The sequence below is a fragment of the Chionomys nivalis genome, chromosome 17 (genome assembly GCF_950005125.1).
Source record: "Chionomys nivalis chromosome 17, mChiNiv1.1, whole genome shotgun sequence".
Lineage (NCBI taxonomy): Eukaryota > Metazoa > Chordata > Mammalia > Rodentia > Cricetidae > Chionomys > Chionomys nivalis.
The window spans coordinates 50,969,681-50,991,275 of NC_080102.1; the positions used below are offsets into that span (position 1 = coordinate 50,969,681).

At 41.5% G+C, this 21,595-nt stretch overlaps 1 protein-coding gene across 1 annotated transcript in view; it reads right to left on the reverse strand.

Annotated features, from left to right (window-relative positions):
* The window catches only part of Adamts20 (ADAM metallopeptidase with thrombospondin type 1 motif 20), a 118,177-nt gene extending 100,306 nt beyond the window's left edge, over positions 1-17,871 (reverse strand). Inside the window, exons 1-3 of the mRNA XM_057791850.1 lie at positions 17,781-17,871; positions 16,949-17,310; positions 5,630-5,792 (exon numbers count right to left, since the gene is read on the reverse strand). Of these exons, the coding sequence (XP_057647833.1) occupies positions 5,630-5,792; positions 16,949-17,310; positions 17,781-17,871 (616 nt within the window). The remainder of the gene's footprint in view (positions 1-5,629; positions 5,793-16,948; positions 17,311-17,780) is intronic.
* Between the last annotated feature and the right edge of the window lie 3,724 nt (positions 17,872-21,595).

Sequence of the window (21,595 nt, forward strand, 5' to 3'; positions counted from 1 at the left end):
CCAAGTTTAGTTCCTAGCACCCATGTCTGGAGGTTTACAGCTATCTGTAACTTCAGCTCCAAGGGTTCTAACACTGACTTCCGGCCTCCATGGGCATCTGCATTCTTGTATGTATACACACACACACACACACATTCGTGTGAACGCATATACTTTAAAGATAAATCTTTATCATTTGACCAAACCATTTTACTGATCAAATGAAATCTAATCTAAATCTCTTATTTTGAATTCAGAAAGCTGACTGTAAGATTTATATGTATATTTCAAGGATTAAGAATGGCCTTTAAAAACCTAGAAGGTCATGAGCAGCCTCCTCCCACACACGGAGAATGAGAGTTTGAGGCAGTGTGTGGAAACTGCCGGAAGCACACAGAAGAGACCAGTGGAGGGGAATGCCATTCCCAAATAGACACATGTAAGAACACTGCTCTGAATAAATATGTGTGAAATTCAATTTAGTAAGTTCACATAAGTTCATTAATTTAATTTCCAAAAAAGAATCTCAATTAACTCTTACCAAAAATAATTTTTACTAATATTGCTTTTTATAACACTATTAAATCTGACTATTTAGGGATTTCAATGAAAAGAATAAATCAAAGTTTGAAATTACTGTCAAATTAAATTATTATTTTAAGCCGGGTGGTGGTGGCGCATGCCTTTAATCCCAGCACTTCGGAGGCAGAGGCAGGGGGATCTCTGTGAGTTCGAGACCAGCCTGGTCTACAAGAGCTAGTTCCAGGACAGGCTCCAAAACCACAGAGAAACCCTGTCTCGAAAAACCGGAAAAAAAATTATTATTTTAAATTTAATGCTTTGTCCTGAAGTTTAAAATGCTGGTTTTAAAATAAAGGATTTTTTATAATCTTATTTATTTTTGAGAATATAATCTAGCTACATTATTCCCCTTTCAGACTAATTTCCTCCTTGGAAACTCTCCCATATACCCCTCCTTACTCTCAAATGTATAGCCTTTTTATTAATTGTTGTTACATACATATATGTATGTAAACATATATATTTCTAAATCAATAAAAACAACCAGATGAGTCTGTGTGTTACTTACAAGTATGCTTTCAGGGATGAGCATTTTGTACTGGATAATCAACTGGTGTGCTCATCCCTAGGCAAGACTCTTTCTCCTGCTCGCAGCAAGAACTCTGCCATGCCTTCCCCATCATGAAGGAATGCACCAACCCTTATTCTCTCAGGATGCTTCTGTCTGCCATTATGCCACGACTATGAGAAAAGTATCATGCGCTCGCTCTCTCGCTCTCTCTCTCTCTCTCTCTCTGTCATCTTAGTCAATCCTCTATGTAAACTCATTCTAGTTTCTAGCTTTAATTATCACCAATATTTTGGTTCTCAGTTTCTTTTCATTATCCCAGACCCATCCACTGAACTTGTACTCATTTATTCTATTTGCTTGTTTGATGGCTTTCCCACTGAATGCTTATATTGTACTTCAAACTCAAAATCACACTCCTTATACCAACTGCTAAGTTTCTAGTGCCCACAGATACCCTGACCACAATAAATGAAGAGCTCATTCCTGCTAATTCCCATTCCCCTCAATCATTCTGCCCTTGGGAATAATAATAAAATTATTCCTGGTATTCTTGGAATAATCTACAACATTTCTGATTTTTCTACCTTCACCCCGTCAATTATTCATTTCACCATCAATATACACATCTCACTATCTTCGTAGCCAATGTCCTAACTTTAGATTTTCCACACTTTTCCAACACTACTATCTCTACTCCCCACTGTGCTTGTGCATGCTTTGGTTTTAACTACCCTGCATCTGGAATTATCCTCATAACTCTCTGGGTATCCACCCCTCCATTTTCACTTGACCCATAAAATTCAGCTGCATTGATTTGACCCCACAAGAAGGGATCAGCTGGTTGATTAAAGCATGGTTGTGATTGTTTGAATGGATCCCATAGGTTCGTAAAGTTTAATTTGGTCCCCAGTTGGTGGAACTGTTTGGGAAGGTTTCAGAAATGAAGACTTATTAGAAAAGTGCATGACTAGGGCTTGGCTTTCCCAGTTAGTCCCTACTCTACTCTTCTCTCTTAGTCTGTCTCTCTCTCTCTCTCTCTCTCTCTCTCTGTCTCTCTCTCTCTCTCTCTTTCCCCCTCTCCTTTTATGTCTCATGCTTATGAATCCAGAAGATGCTCAGCTACTGCTCCAGTCCCATGCTTAATGCCTAGTGTCATGCTCCCCACCATGATAGTCATGGACTCACCCTCTGAAACTGGAGGCCCCAGTGAATTGTTTCTTCTGTATGTTACCTTGGTCATAGTGTTTTTCACAGTAGTGAAAACGTAACTAAGACAACTACCTTCAATATGAGGTGTTGGTAAAGCTCAAGTCAGACCAGACTAAGTTCTTAGAAACTATTTCTTATTCCTTGTTGAACTAACCAGGAAACAGACTTTCAATCACAAAACAGTGGGTTGGTATTGAAATGAAATCTTTTAATAAGGTTTCTACAGACATTTCAATGAGCTTGCTCTTACTTACCTTGCAGAACTGCGCCACATTACCATCTGAGGCCCCATATTTCCTATCTCAAACAGACTTTCTATGACCAATATATCCAAGCTGAGTACATCTCCTATTAGGCTTCAGAATATCTTCTATAAAAAACTTACTTTGACACTAAAATTCCTCAACCATTTACCCAGCATAACTGTTATAGGAAGATTATGAAAAATGAAATACAATGTATCACTTTGTTTTATAGAAGAGAGAATATAAAATTTAAAGCTGAGAGGTGAGATAATAAAGGCATACTGCATGCTTAGAAATAATTCGGGGTAAAGCTTCAGAGCTTTGTTTCATTCTGCGAACGCCCCCAGCTTTCTTTCTCCGTTGCATTTTATTTGTTTCGTTTTGCTGGTGGCATTTGTGTTTGATGTGCTTTAATTTGTTTGATGACTACTCATACTTGTGGGTTTTTTTTTTTGATAGCCTCCCTGCATCAACAGGATTATACCTACACCTTATCTATCCATGAGATCCTGGTATCCACCATGGGTGCAATTAGCCAAAACATTTCATTTATATAGCCTCAGTGTGCACAGTGATGCCTGACCCTGGAAACAATTTAATCTAATTCATCAAGACCAGAGTTAAATTAAAATCATTCAGAAAAGAAGCTAATTTTTGTTTAATTATGATGAATCATGTACTAAACCTCTCACCTCCTGAAGGAGTTTTCTTGAAGATTCAGTTGTTGGAATAGGAAAGGGTTACTGAAAGGTTCTAAACAATGATGGGGGAAAAACACTTTGTGTAACATTTCACTAATTATATTCACAACTCTTCACTTTTACTAATAAAGTGATAATTAGTAGCTAATATTTTAGGTCAGTAGCTGATTGTCTTTCTTAATAGCTAAAAAATGTACATGTTAATCGGAACTAAAATTGGAGAAATCTATTCATGAGAACAGATACTACATTTATGTTTGATAAGTACTGTGTAGAAACATATTGTAATTAATTTAAAAAAACCCTGAATTCCAGTTTTCTGGTTGCTTTTCATTTGTAATTTTTACCATATGTCTTTAGTATGAAAATCTTTCAAACCAAAGAACCTAGGTTTTTGGAGCATTTTCCTGCTAATGATGAATGCTGGGCATGAATGTGAAGATCTGCATATCACCGTGGGACCCATCATGCATTCAGAACGCCACTTGGGAGTTTCCATCTTACAAAGCCACACAATCATATAACAAGCTGCTCCTGAATAGACAATCTCATCTGGCGAGAGCTACCCTCGGGAGCGTCCCATTGTGAAGCTGCACACACATTTGTGTTCTCTTTGAAGCCATAAAAATAAAACCGTTATGTTCATGTTGAAAGCAAGGAAAAAGTTTCTTAGGTCAGTAGATTTAAGGTACAGCCTCGGTCGCAATGAGGGCCACTCCAAATGGCAGTCTCCTAACAGCAAAGGTTAAGTAAGAATGAACTCCCAGAGAAAACCTTCAAAGGCCTGCATATCCTCGTATCCCACCATGGACAGCATCACAGCATTTAGAACTAGAGTTTACAAAGAAATCCTTCCTAATCGCACTCTTTGGTCTTGGCATTGTTCCTTGATGATAACTACAGGTATGTCATTACGTGAATAATGAGGATTCACACATATATGTAGACCCAAACCTAACTTTGCACAAAGAGCAAGCAAAATATTTTACCAACAATAGATTTATCACCCATAGAAATCATGACTCCTCCATTCTAATAGATTATAAATATTTAGTAGTCAGAGTTTTATAAGAAAAGGAGGATGAAAATCAACTCTAACATATCGCTGGATCTGCAATCAGATTTGTAAAAGAATATGGGATTACCTAGTGAAGTAGGGGGTTCTTCTGTCTATGTGTTGCTTTCATTGGTTATTAAAGAAACTGCTTTGGCCTGGTTGATAAGACAGAACTCAGGTAGGTGGGGAAGACAGAACAGAATTCTGTGAGGAAGAAAGCAGAGACAGGCAGATGCCATGGTTCTCCTGCCCTAGATGGACACTGGTTAGACTCATGCCAGTAAGCCACAGTCAAGTGGCGATACACATTAATCGAGATGAGTTAAACTAGTATGTGAGAGTTAGCCAATAAGAGGCTAGAGATGATGGGCCAGGCAGTAATTTAATTAATACAATTTCTGCGTGGTTATTGCAAGTGTAAGCTAGCTGGGTGGCCAGGATGACGAGCAGCCCACTGGCCCGGGTATAAGCCAATCTGGTACTAGACGCAGCCCGTTCCTCCAAACTACAACCTAGCATCTGTGTGTACCTCTTGGATAAACTCTCAGACAAAAAGGATGGGGATTGTTTCTTATATCAAAAACCTGAAAATGGCCCAAAATGTTACTGGGAAAATGGATATGGTGTCATGACACACTAAAACAATTAAACATTTCACAGCATCAGAATGGAAGAACTGCTTTCATATACACCAAAAAAGATGCCTCTGAGAAGCAGGTCAAACCAAATGGTGCTCTAGAAGCCCACAAATGGCATGTTTCCACTTAAGAGTGTCAGCGACACGTAAGGTGGGACAAGGTTTGCACTGGCATTAAGATTCCACGAGAAAAAAACTTAATCACCATTCTGTGATTAGTATATTGAAATAAGAATTGTCTGTGATCGTTCACTATAAATTCTATAAACTGAATGCATATTTGGGATTTTAATTTACTACAAAAACATATGAAATGGGTAATTTCTAATGGATTCTTACAGTAAAATGTTTTTGAAAGTATCATTTATGAAATGCCATATCTCATGTATATGTGTAATTTAGAGTTGAACTTACAAAACTAAAAAGCAGGAAAGGTGGCGCGGAGAGATGTGAGTCAAGGTACTTCATCTGTATCAACAATAAACTCAGAGGCGCTACTGTGCCAGGGAGAGAACTTTCATGAAAGTGGACCATATCCTTAAAATTCATAAGAGTAGATTTGTTTATCACAGAAACTATCCCACAATGTATATACCCTTCACATGTAATAGGTGGTGTATGCCATTTTATCAACTAAAAACGTAGATGAGAACCAGTAAAAATTTGAGGTAGCATTACAGTTTAGCTGAAACTTCAGCTAAAGTTTACCTGAAACTTCACAAGGCCCATGGGACTGTGTGGAGGAGCTCCTCTTTAGTTCCTGTCTGTATATCAAGTGGGGCTTGTTATGGTCATCTTCATGTTCACTCCCATCTGCCTTCATGACTGGTTCTAGGAAATATTCGCCATCGTGTGCCTTGAATGTTCCCATCTGGAATGGAGAAAGTAACATTAACTTTTCCCAAGAGTGACTGTTAGTGAATTCCCATTGTACGACCAGATCAAACAGTACACAGGGCTGGAGCCCTAGCACAGAGATACAGTGCTTGCCTGGTACATGTGTCCCTAAGCTCCATCCCCACCATGACAGTAAAGTGTAATGAGCTCACAGGGATAAAACAGCAGAGCCCGTTTACTAAATGCTATCAACTGGACACAAGTTTCCTCTCTGTGGTTCATGCTTCTTTCCCCTCTTCTGAATGAAGTCGCAAGACTGCTATCCCAATTTACCTTAGACAGTGGGTATTCAAGTTATTAAAGACAAACACTGGCAAAGCTCTCAAAACAAAGAAGATCTAGAATTCTCTATAAATGTTACAACTGCTTGGTTTGGTCCATGGAAGGCAATGGGTGGAAAGAAGACTGTTAGCAGTAGATGAAGGTCAGACTGGGGAAGATGGGTCTGGCGATGGGAACTCAGAACCTGCTTATAAGAAATGAAAGGTGAGGGAGAGGTTTTACCAAGAGCAGCCTTCTTTTTAAACTCTAGAATTCAACAGCAAACTTGCTATTGACATGTGTACTTGACTTATATTCTCAACCCTAACGTGTCTAAAGCCACTCTTGGTTTTTGTCCAGAAATGTTGTTTCTGCAATGATCCATTCTTCAGTAAATGGCCAACATATTTCCAGATTGTTGAAGTAAACAAACAAAAACTTGGAAGAACTCAGGGATGAAATTTTCCTATCTTACATCAAACCCACTGCCACAACTTGATGATGATTCCACCACAAGCCATAGATGCTAGATACATTTTGGTTCTTGAGATGGCTATGATCTTATTGAACAAGGAGTGTTATAGTTTGATTGCAAAATATCCCCCTATAACCTGTATGTTTGAACACTTGGTCATAAGTTGGAAGTTTGTAGAAACCTTTAGGAGAAAGAGACTTGCTGAAGGAAATGAGTCTCTAGGGACAGACTTGGAGGGACTATAGCCCAGCCTCAATTCCTGTCCACTCTCTTCTTCCGAGTTGCAAAACAATATGACCAGTTGTCTCCTGCCTCAGTGCCTTCCCTGTTATGGGGACTGGATTCCCTTAAACTGAAAGACAGAAGGAAGATTTGCTTCCTTAAGTACATTTTGTGCCAGGTATTTCTTTCCAACAATGGAAAATGTAAACAACACAGTAATTTATACAGGTCTCATACCATGTGACAAGACCAAGCCGGTGACTTCAAGTAAACTGGCTCCACAATTGATGCCTTAATCTGTCCAATTTGATAAATTCTATAAAATAGTCAAAAGGTGTTTCATATACACCTAATATGAGTCAGGTAGTTTTAGGGACTAAAGATTAAAAAAATACAGTCAGTAAAAATATAATAAGCCAGATAGTCTTTGGTGGAGTAAACCCCTATAACTAGGGCTCAAGGAACTTGGTAGAAGAGAGAGCAGAAAGATCGTAAGAGCCAGAGGACCAGGATAACAGCTGAGAGACAGTTTTTTAGACATGATAGGGAAGCCACCCCCATGGAATTGCACCATATGGTCTCTTAAACAAGACCTACATAAAGAAAACACCAGGAGACTTGTCAAGATGAACTCGGAAAATCTTCCAAGGCCCTACCACTAGATGAAGAGTGACGGTCAATCAATGACTGCTGAGAGAGGCAGAAACAGTTTCCTCTGGGGAGGAGCCTAAACACGTGTACATACAAGCAACATTAAATGGACTCAGTAGGAGATACATATATAGTACATAACAATTATTCTTTTTTAAATATTTATTTATTTTTATTATGTATATAGTATTCTGTCTGTGTGTATGCCTGCAGGCCAGAAGAGGGCACCAGACCTCATTACAGATGGTTGTGAGCCACCATGTGGTTGCTGGGAATTGAACTCAGGACCTTTGGAAGAACAGGCAATGCTCTTAACCGCTGAGCCATCTCTCCAGCTCCCATAACGATTATTATTGTCACATGTATGTGTAATAGGAATAAAGAAGAAGAGGTCGTGAATTTGAGACAAAGAGGGGGAGTCATTGAATGAGCTAGAGGAAACAGTGGGGTATTACATCAATACAGTGTTCCCATAGGAAACTCTCAAGAAGTAAAAATGTTAAGTAGCAAAATCTGAAAGAATACAGTAAATCCTCCACCCCCACCCCAGAATGGAGAAGAGACTAATATAATGCAAGCACAGGGAACAGCAGGTGAGGAGAAAAGAGAAATTCCAGGTAGAGACAGACAGACTGAAGCTGGAAGAACGATAAGGTACCCATAGTTAATTAGGCTGCAACATCTCAAACAGGGAGTTAAAAACTTGACGCGCTGGGAAAGAGCTCAAAGGTTCACGGGACAGAGCAGGGAGGTGGATGCCGTGCCAATAAGAGGTAGGAACTGGCGATGGCTTGGAGAGGCCAGCTCACTCCTCGTCACTGCCCAGAATACAAATATACCTCTACGTACATTCAAAAGCTTACCTACCCTACAGAGCAAAGTGCATTTCCGTGATCAACAACCCATCAGTGAATTACTAAGCCATAGATACTGTGACAGGTACAGTTTTAGTGACACTTTATTGCAACTTCTTAACTCTAGCTATCCTAAAAATTATTCAGGAGCAACTTGAAAAACGGTTCTAAATTCCATTGTAAATGATAATTGCATATTTTGAGCCATCATTTTAATGCAGTAATCATTGGTGCCAACGAAATGATCACAGCAATTGTAAGCATGAAGCCCTCTTTACTGTAATTATGATCAGCTCATTGGGATTCCATCAGCCTCTTCACTCCCATCTTTCCATCATCTAAGGCACTGCCAGGAACAGCAGGCAGTGTGTGGCCATAGGGATGAACTTGTGACTGTCCTGGTAAAGCAGGCCGCCCTTTAATGATTAGCTCACGTCTTTACTAAACGCTCATAAATAATGACAAGTGTGGAGACATCTCTGATTTATCTACACATAGTTCTCTTTTATGGAACAAGTCCAATGTTTTGGTTCTCTTAGGTAATGTGTTAATAGAACAAACAACACTTTTAATGGCTTAAAAAGTAGGGGCTATAGATATGGCTCAATAATAGAATACATGCGCCGGGCGGTGGTGGCGCACGCCTTTAATTCCAGCACTTGGGAGGTAGAGGCAGGCGGATCTCTTGTGAGTTCGAGACCAGCCTGGTCTACAAGAGCTAGTTCCAGGACAGGCTCCAAAACCACAGAGAAACCCTGTCTTGAAAAACCAAAAAAAAAAAAAAAAAAAAAAAGAATAGAATACATGCTTAGCATACGTAAGGACAGGAGTTCAATACCCAACATAGGTAAACTAAATATATGTGAAACTCAATTAATTTTGCTGACTATAAAGCACTGAGATTATGACATTTTAAGAAAAGACAAAGCTTTAAATTTTTTTCATTTATTGAACACTTTTCTAATGGCCTCTTGCAATTTTACTAATGAACTCTACCAATAGGAATTTTGAGTCTATCCATAAATCATTTAGTTTTCATTATACATCCAGACTCCAGCATCTCCAACCTTCCCAGAAAACTAATTCTGTCCATACTATAAGAGGCAACAAAGAAATTGTTTTTGAAATCTGAGCACATGGGTCCACGGAAAATCCTTTTCTGCCTTTTAAAAAAAGTCTGCTGAGGAGGAGAAATATGATAGTATCTTGGGGAAAGATGCAAATAGACATGCGCTATCCTCTGCTTAGCTAAAGCACACCTATGACACCGTTGTGGACGCCACACTGTTTCCAAGAAATTCTTGCTTTTTACTTTTCTCTTGATCAAAACTGACACAAGGAACTTCTATTTCAATGTTTCAATAACGTTCACAGGGTCTGGCCTGTGCTCCCACAAGAGAAAAACCAGTTCTGTCATAGTCCCCTCAGCTGTAGCTGGACTAGACTAGCTCATCAGGAACAGCACCCCTGCTGTGGGTAGGGTTTCCTTAGAATCTATATATTTAAAATACCAAGCTCCAAAAGCTATGTAGATAATTTATTTTCAAAACTGATTCCCCTTTTTATTTATCAATGAGTGATTGTCACTTCCACTAATTTTTCTTTATCTCATTCCTGTGGAAGGGACCTCCTGCTCAAATTATAAAAATTATTAGGGTTATGCCAAGAGGCTCCCAGGAAAACTATTAATTCAAATTTAAAAAAAAAAAACTTGGAAAAGAATCTGGTAAGGAATTTGAGGACTTGACAAAACAGGTGGTTCATAGAATCATATTTAGCTCATCCATATTTTTAGCACCCTGCCTATCTGCAGATGAATGCTGCGGACTGATTCAGAAGGAAGCCAATGACTGCACTTTCTTTCACTGAGTAGCAAACACTTCAAACCCAGATTGCACTTGGGCGGGAGCTTCCTGGTTACTTAGAATAGTGACCAACTATTTGCCAAGTTATTTAGTGATCATAAAACTGGTTTCAATTTGTTCCACTGAACAAAATTTTTATGTGCTTAGAGAATTTTATGTAATTGTATTTCCAGAATGCTATCTCAGTACTGTGGCATTCATTCACACAGGTTTCAATATACATGACCAACATGCATCATACTGTTACTACAACCAATAGTGAGCCTTTGGATTTCATAAAGAGCAAAAACAAACAGCAAAGATAAACCCACTGAATTCTTTTCCCAAAATATGCGCAGTTCACCATGCTAAGCCTGGCCACTGAAGAACAACACTGAAAAATATGGAGTTGCTGAATAAAACAGTTTTTCAGTCTCTAATCACAAAGTCTATAGTGACTTTTTATAAGAACTCACAGGCATGAGTCCTGGTTTGGCGTTTATGGAAACTTGCCAAGTTATCTCATATCTCTCACTCAGTTCCGTTATCTGTAATAAAGTCATAAATAGTTTTACTCACCCAATTTCATAAGAAAATCAGTGTGTGTTCAAATGATACTCATACATAGAAGCTCAGTGGTTACTATGAAATAAAACATGATTAAGTCAGAACAAAAATATTTTACTAAAACACCAATCCTCTAGACACTCTTCTACCATGAGCAAAGTGTAAATGCTGTAAACTCAAAGACCACAAGATAACCTCAGAGATTCTTCGTAATCTGCTGGATTAAATGCTGGACACCTACAAATAGAAATACATTGCATAAGTGGATGAATCACTGATGAGGAAAGCATAAGAACTGACTCCAGAAGCATAGAGCAGAAATTCAGGGATGTACGGTTCCTTAAAGGTGCGTCCCCTCTCCTCCGCCAGCATTCATTAGCTTCCCCATTCTGTGTTCCAGATCCAGATTTCCAATGTAAAAGGGCGGGAGGTGATGAACAGAAAATTCATGGCTGGTAACTCTATACCAAGTCCTAGTCCATCAGATCCTACCAATATACCCAAGATGTAAATGGCTCAATCTGTGTGTCCCAGAAAACATAGAAAAGAGAGATTCTATAACTTGTCTCTCTTTTTAAGGCAATAAGGGTTCTAAAAAAAAACATCCAGATAAAGGTCACATTCTTGTAGGTCTGTCATAACAACCTCTTTCAATATCTCCCTAAAATGCTGGTGAAAATATAAAACCTAAAATCGTCATAAAAATGAGAAATTAAATATGAAAGTATTAAGAGCTGTTTTATAAAGATATGACAAAATATATTTCTGATATATTGCCAAGCTATTATAAAACAGTATTATTTTAAAATAAAAAAAACAGATATCTACAACATGTTTCCTGGATTATATTTTGCTTATTTATTTTGACATGTGATCCTACCTGATTTTCTCACCTGTTGTATCCCCCATTGTTCTTTACCTAAAGACTATATTACACATTGCCATTCTCATCCAATTATTTAATAGAGCTGAAGGTTTATCACTAAGGTAAGGATCCAACACGTTATAGATTCTTGGCATTCATGAGTTTACCATAAGTGTTTTTAAGCTTTGAAAATGGACATGCGAAACAAATAAAGCAATTTCCAAAGTTTGAATCGTCAGAAGTCAAACTAATTTGCAGCAGGGAGTGGGGGTGGTTATTATCAAAGGAACCATGAACCTGAAGTAAAAATGTTTCTGGCCGTTTTCATTGTCAAATAACCTACAAGGCCCTTAAACTTAAGTCAGCTGTCCTAAAACAATTATATACACACACATGCACATGCTTGTGTATGTACACACATGCATGCATGCATGCACGCGCGCGCGCACACACACACACACACACAGAGTACCCCATGCCAGTATCCTCTCTACAATCCATTTTAGATGTGACCATGGAGCAGAAATGACATCCCTTTCAAAGGACAGACTGGTACCTCTATAACTGATGGTGTTCCTAGAAAAAGGAAGCCCTCTTGCTGCCAGCACATCGCTCCTACAGTTCTTCCACAGAAGGGAAGATCAGCAACTGCAGATCAGCAACTACTAGGCATCCTCTCTTCTTGGGGGTGGGGAAGGTAAGGCTGGGGTAACAACCACATTGTTCCCTTGTGTGTGCTGCATTTGAGAACACACAGCTAATTCATGCTGCCCAGCCCAAAGGACCTTAAGGAAGAGACAGTAGAGCATGCTGTGACTTTGTACTTTGAGTCAAGAGACAGGGCCCTGTGAGCATCTGTTGACAAGATGACGATGACTGATACAATGAAAGAGGAGAGCAACACAGCATTTGAAGGACAGAAGGGGACAGCCTGTGGGAGAGTGCTCATCACTGATAGCCATTCCTTGCTTCCTTCGAAAAATCTCTCTGCCAAACATCCTAGTCATTTTGTATCTTGGAAGAGCCAAGAAACATCTTCTCAATACATGGGAGTGGCCATGTCTCCTTTGGGCTGAGACAACCAAGAACCAGTTGGCCTGCTCCATGCTTACTATCGAACCAAAGGATTTATCTAGCTCATGAATATATTTTAATTAACATACACGATACCAATACTTAAATCCCCATCAAAGGGAAGAATTAATCTGAATACCTGTATATTACTTCATCTTTACACATCCTTCCCTGAAAGTTCACAAATATGTTTGTATCCCTTGCTTGAGGACACTTGAAACCATATATTAAGCATTTACACACATAGTGTTTCTATATGCTGCTGGCTTTGTCAATGTTGAACACAACTAGCCAAGACTACATTGAGACCTTTTAGTGTTGCATCCTGGTGTGTGTGTGTGTGTGTGTGTGTGTGTGTGTGTGTGTGTGTGTGTTCATGTGTATGGAGGTCAAAGCACAACCACAGATGCTGTAATATCTCAAGCACCATCCCTTCACCTTGCTTTGGAAACAGGCTCTCCACTGTCCTGGAGTTCACCAAGCCGTTGGTGTCGGCCTGTCAGCAAGCTCCTTTTTCTGAGTTCCCAACACAGAACTTCTAAGCACAGGCTAAGCAGGTGCCATCACACCTGGGCTTATTTTAAAAAGCAAACACACAAATAATACTGGTTCTGGGGATCAAACTTACATCCTCATGCATGTAAAACAAGCATTTTACCAACTGAGCTTCCTCACTCACAAGGCCCCACCCATGTTTTCTAGGTGCTACACTGAGTCAGTACTTGACTGTGACGGAGGTAGAAAGGGAGATACATTTAGACAAAGGGCAGGATTCTTCTCCTAGCCACACATGTCTCAACTGAAGTGGTTTGAACCATCCAACAAGCCAAATGAGCCCACCCCAAATCCTTGTGCTTTCTCTTATTTGTTTCAAGTTTACACAGATTTTCCAAATTCCTCCTTGCTTTCTCTAATGCAGGCACTTTCCCTAAACAAATCACATTTTTGACATTTGCTTCTTGAAGAATGTGGACAAATACACACTAGCATAGTTAAAGTAAAGTCACAGGAAATGCTTCCTCATTGTTGGAGTGTTTGAGTAACTAAAAGACTAATAAGTTTTCCCTTAAAAATACAGATATGTAAATATATACACACAGACATACACACTGAGGGACTGGCTGGAAGGCACAGCCGCCAAAGGTGCCTGCTACCAAGCTTGAAGGCATGAGTTTGATTCCCCCAGAATTCCCATGATGGAAGGAGAGAATCAACACCTACAAGTTGTCATCATAAGTGAATAGATAAAAATACAACTATAGATTGTCACATGGGATTATATAGGTGCTGTAAATAGGAAGCTTAGAAAATGATAAAGACTAATTTATATTTAGGATAGATTCAAACCAGTGCAGCTATTTATTGACAGTTTCCATCCTTGACTTCTGTTAGAAGTTAACAGAGCAACTCAACAATGAGTCTGCACTGGGGAGTTGTCAGACTAGATCTTTGTTCCTAGGAGAAACCCCAACATAATCCGCATGGCCACATCAGTTACTCTATCGGAAAACGGTACCAGCCAAGCACACCATCCAGTTTTATAAAATCTGGAAACCATTTCCTTCAACTAACAAGACTTCCCTGCTTATAGCGCCATCAAGAAATGATGCAGCTAACATCCAGGTGGATAGGTTTGTCCCTCAGAGTCTCTGGAAGAATGAACTCCACTAGGCAATGTGAGAAAAATGTCAGTCAGCGCCACAAGGGATGTTGTCTTTGTGTACACTATGTGTTACATCCTGTCATGCAATGCTAATAACAATATTCCAACTTAACTTAATGCAGACCTAGATCATTTAACCCCATGAGACCACAGATAGTATCACTAAGCAAAATAAGTTTAGGATTAAATATGGGGGTTAATAGCCTGATAATTGTAATTCTGGAGCAGTCTATCAATGGATTAATAAGCTTTATAAGCCTTATCACACTACTAATAAATACTTTATAATATTCTCTACCTTCCTATTAACTGTATAGTTTGGAAACACATAAATCTTTGCCCTAAAATCTTTTAATCTTTAGATAAACATTTATGGGAAATAAAAATCAATAACGTTGAAAGAGCAAGATATAAATGTCTATATATAAATACATAGATATTCTTATGTTCAGAAAAACTCTTGGCAATATCTTTATTGCCTTCTGGTTTTACTCCCTTCTGGTTCTTAGGTTCAAAATATTTAGGAATAAAATTTTCAAAAAAAAAAAAAAAAACATCATCCAGGCTCAGTTATATTGCAAAAGGGAAAAAACATGTAAACACAAAGACTTGCAAAAGTTTTAAAAATTAATGATCCAGAAATTGAAAGAAAATGTTTAAGTCATATCTTAGGTTAGCTGAACACTAATGAACTAAATGAAGTCAATAAAACTTCCGGGGTCTCGATCTGAGCAAATGGTCATCGAGAGAGGATTTTTGATGGTATTAATTTAATTTTCCAGACCAACTAAGCGTTATTTTTAAGTCTTTATAAATTAGAGTAATTATCCATGAAGTATAAATGTTTGTTTATTATTGGTGCTTCTGCTGTGTTGGTGATGTAAGCAAGAAAGGAAATTACTGGAAACATTTTAGATAAATACAACTCGAGACACTAGATTGAAAAGAGCAAAAAGACTTTCCAAAGTGACTTAGATTGTCTTAGGGTTTTACTGCTGTGATAAACACCATCACCAAAGCAACCCGGGGAAGAAAGGGTTTATTTCACCTTACAGCTTGTAGTAACCCATGGAAGTACATCATCCATGGAAGTCAGGGCAGGAACTCAAGGCAAGAACCTAGAAGCAGGAACTAATGCAGAAACCAAAGAGGATCACTACTCCCTTGCTTGCTCGTGGCTTCCTCAGCCTGCTTTCTTATAACATCCGGGACCACAAGCCCAGTGATGGTACCACCAGCAATAGGCTGGGCCCTCCCACATCAATCACTAATTATAAAAATACACCACAGTTTCCCTGAGGGCAATCAGGTAGGAGTCTTTTCTCAACTGGGGTTCCGTTGTCCAAAATGATGTAAACCTGTGTCAGGTTTACTTGATATAAACACTAGCCAACTCTGTAATTAACAGTGCTCACACCCTGGACGTCTTAAATCAACTTGAAAGTAAGTATTATTACATTTTGTCTGGAGAGAACTACTACCAATGTTTGGTATAATAATAAACAGATGATTTTGTGGAACTATCTGAACACCTTCAAGAAAGTATGGTCTATTTATTTATTTTTCTTTTTTGTTTGTTTTTTCAGACCGGGCTTCTCTGTAGTTTCTCTATGTAGCTTCGAACTCACAGAGATCCACTTGCCTCTGCCTCCTCAGTGCTAGGATCAAAGGCGTGTGCCGCCACTGCCCGGCTTTGGTCTATTTATTTTGGTTAAAGAAAATTTGGGCTCACAAGAAATTTGTAGCCGAGTTATTTCCTTTAACTGGGGCTGGAACACCAGGGTCAGTGAAGCTTTGTCCGTAATAAAATGGGACTGACTCTCCTATCACGTTAGCACTCATACAGCGATGGTTTATCTCATTACACAAAGTGTAACAATTCAGGCATTAATATACAAGTATGCATGAATGCATCGCAAACTAGAGCGGTGGTATTTTGCTTTTTAGTTCATTGGCTTTCATTTTAATAATATATGTGACACTGCATATTTAAAATGACTATCCTGACAAGAGATTCTGGGTTTATGTAGACTTAAGTCGGTCATGGGAAAAGGCAATAAGAATCTTTGTTTTCAAGGGAAAAAAAATCAAATGAAACACGGGTGTGGTGCTTTATTTCATTTCCTCTCTTCTACTCTTGTCATTTCTAGTTCTCCCATACTAGCAATTATGTTGTGGATATTTTCTATTTTTCCAGGACCAGTCATCTTCCTTTTCTCTCCCATGTGCCTGTTAGTGGATGTCCCCATACCAGAAACTGAACAAACTTCCTTTCAAATCTTTTCAGAGCCTCGGGAGCCTCTTTAAATTGCGTATAGTCAATATTTTCTCCTCCGGGCACTCTAATTCTCAATTCATTGACTACATTTATGAAATGTGGGGTATTTGGCGTCAACAGCTGCCGAGCACTAAGGCACCAGAGTGGAAGAAATTGCCCTGAGAGTGTAGAAGCAGAATCCAAGAGGACACTCCTGATCGCCACTGGAGCATGTGACAAGTCGATAAAAAATGCTCTCTCATCCTCTGGCCTGGGTTCCTCTCCCGGTCCCTCTGAGTTTCTCAGAGAAACTTACTAGGAACCACCGTGCCCCACCCCCAAAGTAACCAGGGACCGGATCACTAGAAAAAGCCAAGGGAGGCACAATCAGGCTTACCAGTCCCCCACAGAGACTGAAGACCGCAGTGTGGTCCTCTCGCGCGTTGACCTGGCCACGGTAGAAGCAGTGGCGCAGGTCTGGGGGCTCCGCGCTGCCCCCGCCTGTCCCAGGCGCCAGGGTCCCCAAGTGCACCTCGGTGTAGCCTGCAGCCAGGAAGGCCGAGTCAGCGCTCAGGTTCAGGTGGAAGAGTTGCCCATAGGCGCGGATGCGGTAGTGGGTCCTGAGCGGAGTGGGCTCAGGAGTCCCGGAGCTCCGTTTCTTCCTGCTGAAGTGCCGGTTCTGGGGAAACACGTCTCCGAACTCATTGACCCGCGCGGGGGTCACCACTTCGTAGGAGGCCAGAGTCTTCACCAGGGCTTCTGCAACACATGGAGCAAAGTCTATGAAGCCCGACGCTGTCCAAAGCACAAACTCTGGAACCAAGCATCCCCACTAAAGGTACCCAATTTTGGTCCGTCCCAGGGACACGACAGATGCACACGCACGCACATGGACACTGTGACCATGTTCTGCTTTCCCACAGCTCCTATGTGCTCCACACAGACCCTGCCACCCACCACCCTGCGCAGTCACCTCCTTGTCAGTCCCTCTTCTCTTCCCTGCCGCCAAGACTGGTGTCCTCCTAGCGCACGCTGCCCCGTGTCCCCACGCGTGTCCGTCGCATGGCCAGGGGAGCTTGTCCCTAGTGCACGCGATTCCACGACACCCAAACACCCAGTGAAGTCCTCGGAGACGCTTGGAGCTGGCCGGCCTGGGGGTCTCCGCGAGTCCGCACCACCCACTTGCACCCCGCCCTGCGCGCTGCGGGCAGCGCCCACGGCGACCTTACCCTGTCGTGGGTGGAAACGAACTTCCCAAGACCCAGTGAGAAGGAGCGAGATCGGGCAGAGCAGCCCGGTCAGCCACTTGGCCACCCGCATGGCTGCACGTTTCGGGGAAGGGGGGGATCCGGACAGGGAGGCCGCCCGGGCCGCCGGCTCCCCTCGCTCTGCTTCCCTCCTCCGCGCTCTAGCAATTCGCCGCGGCGCCTCAGCAGCCTCCAGAGCCACCCGGGCGGCAGTCCGACCCGCCTCGCCCCGCCACCGGTCCCCGCTGCTGGTGCCGCAGCCTCATCGCTCGCAGCCCGCCTGGCTCTCGCAGGCCCGCGCCACCCTGGGAAGCGCTCACCGTCCGGCCCAGCAGGAACCGAGCCAAAGTAGCGGGGCGCGCGGGGCGGCGGAGAGCCCGCCCCCCCTGCCGAGCCGGCCAATCAGCGGGAGGCGCGGCGGCTCGGCCTCCCGCGCAGCCCCAGCCGGGCGCAGCCCCGCCCGCCAGCGCGCGCACCGCGACCTCCCTGGCTGCAGCTCGAGGTCCCAAGGACCCCCAAGACCCCACGCAAGTTGACAGGTGATAAGGGGCCTGCAGTTAGTTCCTACAGCGAAATGACAAGTGTCAGAAAGGGACCTCTGCTACTCACCCCGAGAAGTTCTTTTAGGCTTCTTCACACAAAATTGCCAACCCAAAGGGGCTTCTGGCCAGGCTCATTTTTAAGGGTCCCTGTGAGAGGGGAGACTCTGGGACTTGGGGTTACTGAGCTAGAAGACTTGTGAATGACTGCATCAATCGCTTGACAAAGTTCAAGGCGGGCATTGGAGTCTTCACAGCTCCAGCAGCCACAGCGATTCGTGTTGCCCATCTAAATGTTTGGGGCTAAAATTTGCACGAACTCTCCCCCAAAACTTACATAAATGTCAAGATCCACAAAACATCTGCCTGTTCCTGGGGTCTGTCTCTCCACAGTGTGAATAAAGCCCTCCTTCGCTGTTACCCTCTTCAACAATAGCTGTAGCTCGGACTCCATCTGTGTGGCCGGGTCCTGTCGAACTCTACCAACTTTAGCAGGGAGAGAAAACAACCTCTTTTCAACACTACGCCTCTTGTCCTGGGTTCACCTGTGTGACTCGCAGGCTCTGCAATCACTTCTCTTTACCAGAACGAAGACAAAAGGAGAGGGAGTGGACAGCCCGGCTTGAAACCCAACCAAGGCCATTAAACAGAGAAGGTAAATCTTCGGGGATACAATGCGATGAATGCACTTCAGTCTGGTTTGTAGCCGCTATTGCACTCTGGGCTCTTTGGCCATGGAAATTGCCTTGCGATGGCATGCCCGTTCCTTTCAGATCATCGGCGTCATCCGTCTGCCGGCAGCCAATGTGGAAGAACAGTTTCAGGGAGGGAGAGTTTAAACTTGTGTTTGTCGGTGAAATCTCGAGCTGAACGATGGTGTAATTGATCTTTAGGCCTTCTTCTTTTCTTCCCCTTCCTCACAAGTTCCATTTCATCTACCAGAGAATTACAGAGTCTTGGTAGGTTTCCCCCAAAGTTCGAATGTGGTGTTCTTAAAGAGAATAATAATGGACTTTACCCACACCTGTGAATTTAACCCTTACCTTTCCCGTAGTACAGTTTGGGCACTTTAATAAGCATGCAGCTCTGAATGCATCTTAGCGTTTGGAGCCCAGGCCTTCATGCCTACAAAGAACCTAAACCAGAACCAGAAAGTCAGGTAGCTTTAATTGCTATTTGTCTGCTGAGAGACACCTCATTTTAATCCCTGAGTGTTCAAAGCAGTATTGTAATGAAGTATTTTGTTTTCAACATATCTAACATTTTGGAAATAATGTGCTAATGGGAAGGTATGGGGGATGTGTGTCCTGTGTCACTATGTTTAAACATGTTTCAATTAGTTCTTTGAGAATGACATACAATGTACCACCCCCGCTCATCCCTCTAACTTTAGATCCACCCCTACTTGTCCATGCTCTCACAACTTTGTTCTCTATTATTTTAATAACATCCTAAGGAGTCCAATTTGCACGAACTATCTACTCATGGGTATGGGACCACCCAAAGGAGTGTGGCTAACCTATAGTGAAACTCACCCTTGCAGAAATGTGACTCCTCTTCCCCAGAAAACATCATCTGTGCACAGCTGGCGTGTGCGCACGAACCCCTTCCCACTCCAGGCTAGATTGTCAGCTGGCTTGATCTTAAGACAGGTTTTATGCAGGCAAACATGGCAGCTGTGCAGGTCACCATAGCTGTTGTGTGTCCGAGTGTGTCCACCCTGCCATGTCTAAGAGACAATTTTCCTTCGGTACTCCCTGCCTGGCTCTTCTTACCTTTCTTTCCACCCTGTCTTAGTGAGCATTTCTATTGCTGGGAAGAGACACCATGAGCACTGCAATTCATAAAGGAAAATATTCAATTGGAGCTGGTCCTACAGTTTCAGAGGTTTAGTCCAGTGTCATCATGGTGCGACATGGTGGCACGCAGGCAGACTTGGTGCTGGAGAAAGAGCTGAGAGTTGTACATCTTGATCCCAGAGGCAGCAGGAAGTGAGCCATGAAACACACGGGGTATTGCTTCAGCATATGAGACCTCAAAGCCCACCCCCACAGTGATACACTTCCTCCAATAAGGCCACACCTCCTTCAACAAGATCACATCTTCTAACAGTGCCTCTCCCTGTGGGCCAAGCTTTCAAACACGTGAGTCTGTGGGGGCCATGCCTATTCAAGCCACCACACACCCTTTTCCACAATGGCCCTGAGCCTTAGGAGTGAGGCAATATAGATTTCCCATTTGTAGCAGAGAATGCCACTAACACTTACTTGTGGCACTTGGACCAGTTTCTGCGTTAACCACTATCCACTACAGAGAGAAGCTTCTCTTCGTAAAATTGGAGGTGTGTACCAGTCCAGCAGTATAGAGCTAAGAGTTTAGAGGACAGTTGACTGCGTTCATTGACTAGAATCATAGTAATAGATTCACCCCTGGCACCTGTGAGCCTGTGTTTGGGACCAGATGTGCAGTACTAAGCATGCATTTCCTCTCAAATCTCATCAGAAGGTGGTTCGTTACCTTCATAACATAGGAACCCATGGGCATAGCTTGCCATACCAATTATTGCACTTCATAGGGTTAAAAACTTGGCAGAATTATTGGCAATAAACAGCATTACTTTCTTCGTTTTAAAGAAAATAAGTGTTTGTTTTCATATAGTATAGAGTTACTATAAATGTCTTTTTGAATTCAAACGATTTTTGTTATATTTGTCTCTTTATGTCTGTCACCTTTCCAGACTGGAAAATCTCTCACAAATGAACTATTCTCAACTGTAATTTAATCTAGATTTTTTCTCACATTCGTGGTTAGAGGTTCCACTTATGGAATCCCTCTGACATCCCAGGCAGGCCTAACAAACTTTAGAAAAGTAACCTTATTTAATTTACTCATTGCCATGTCATAAGGGACACAAAAATCAGGAAACTCACTTTGGATTATCCACAAAATTAGATTCAGGTTTCTTTGGTTTCAAATATAAGAAGTTAGAAAAAAAATGAACTCTTTATACCAGCTTAAATCTTATATACAATTGAAACCAGCAGTGAGTCAGAAAATGAAAGTGATATTTACATCATATATATTTTATTTGTAAAATGAACTTATTTTGAAAGCTTTACTTCTGTAAAGTTAAATAAGATACCAAAAGAAATAACTTAATTACAATTTTTTAGAATATATTACCGTGCCATATTTAGTATAATTGTTGAAATTGTGATCCTTATTTTCTTCTTTCTTTTTTTCTTTTCAGTGACGGGG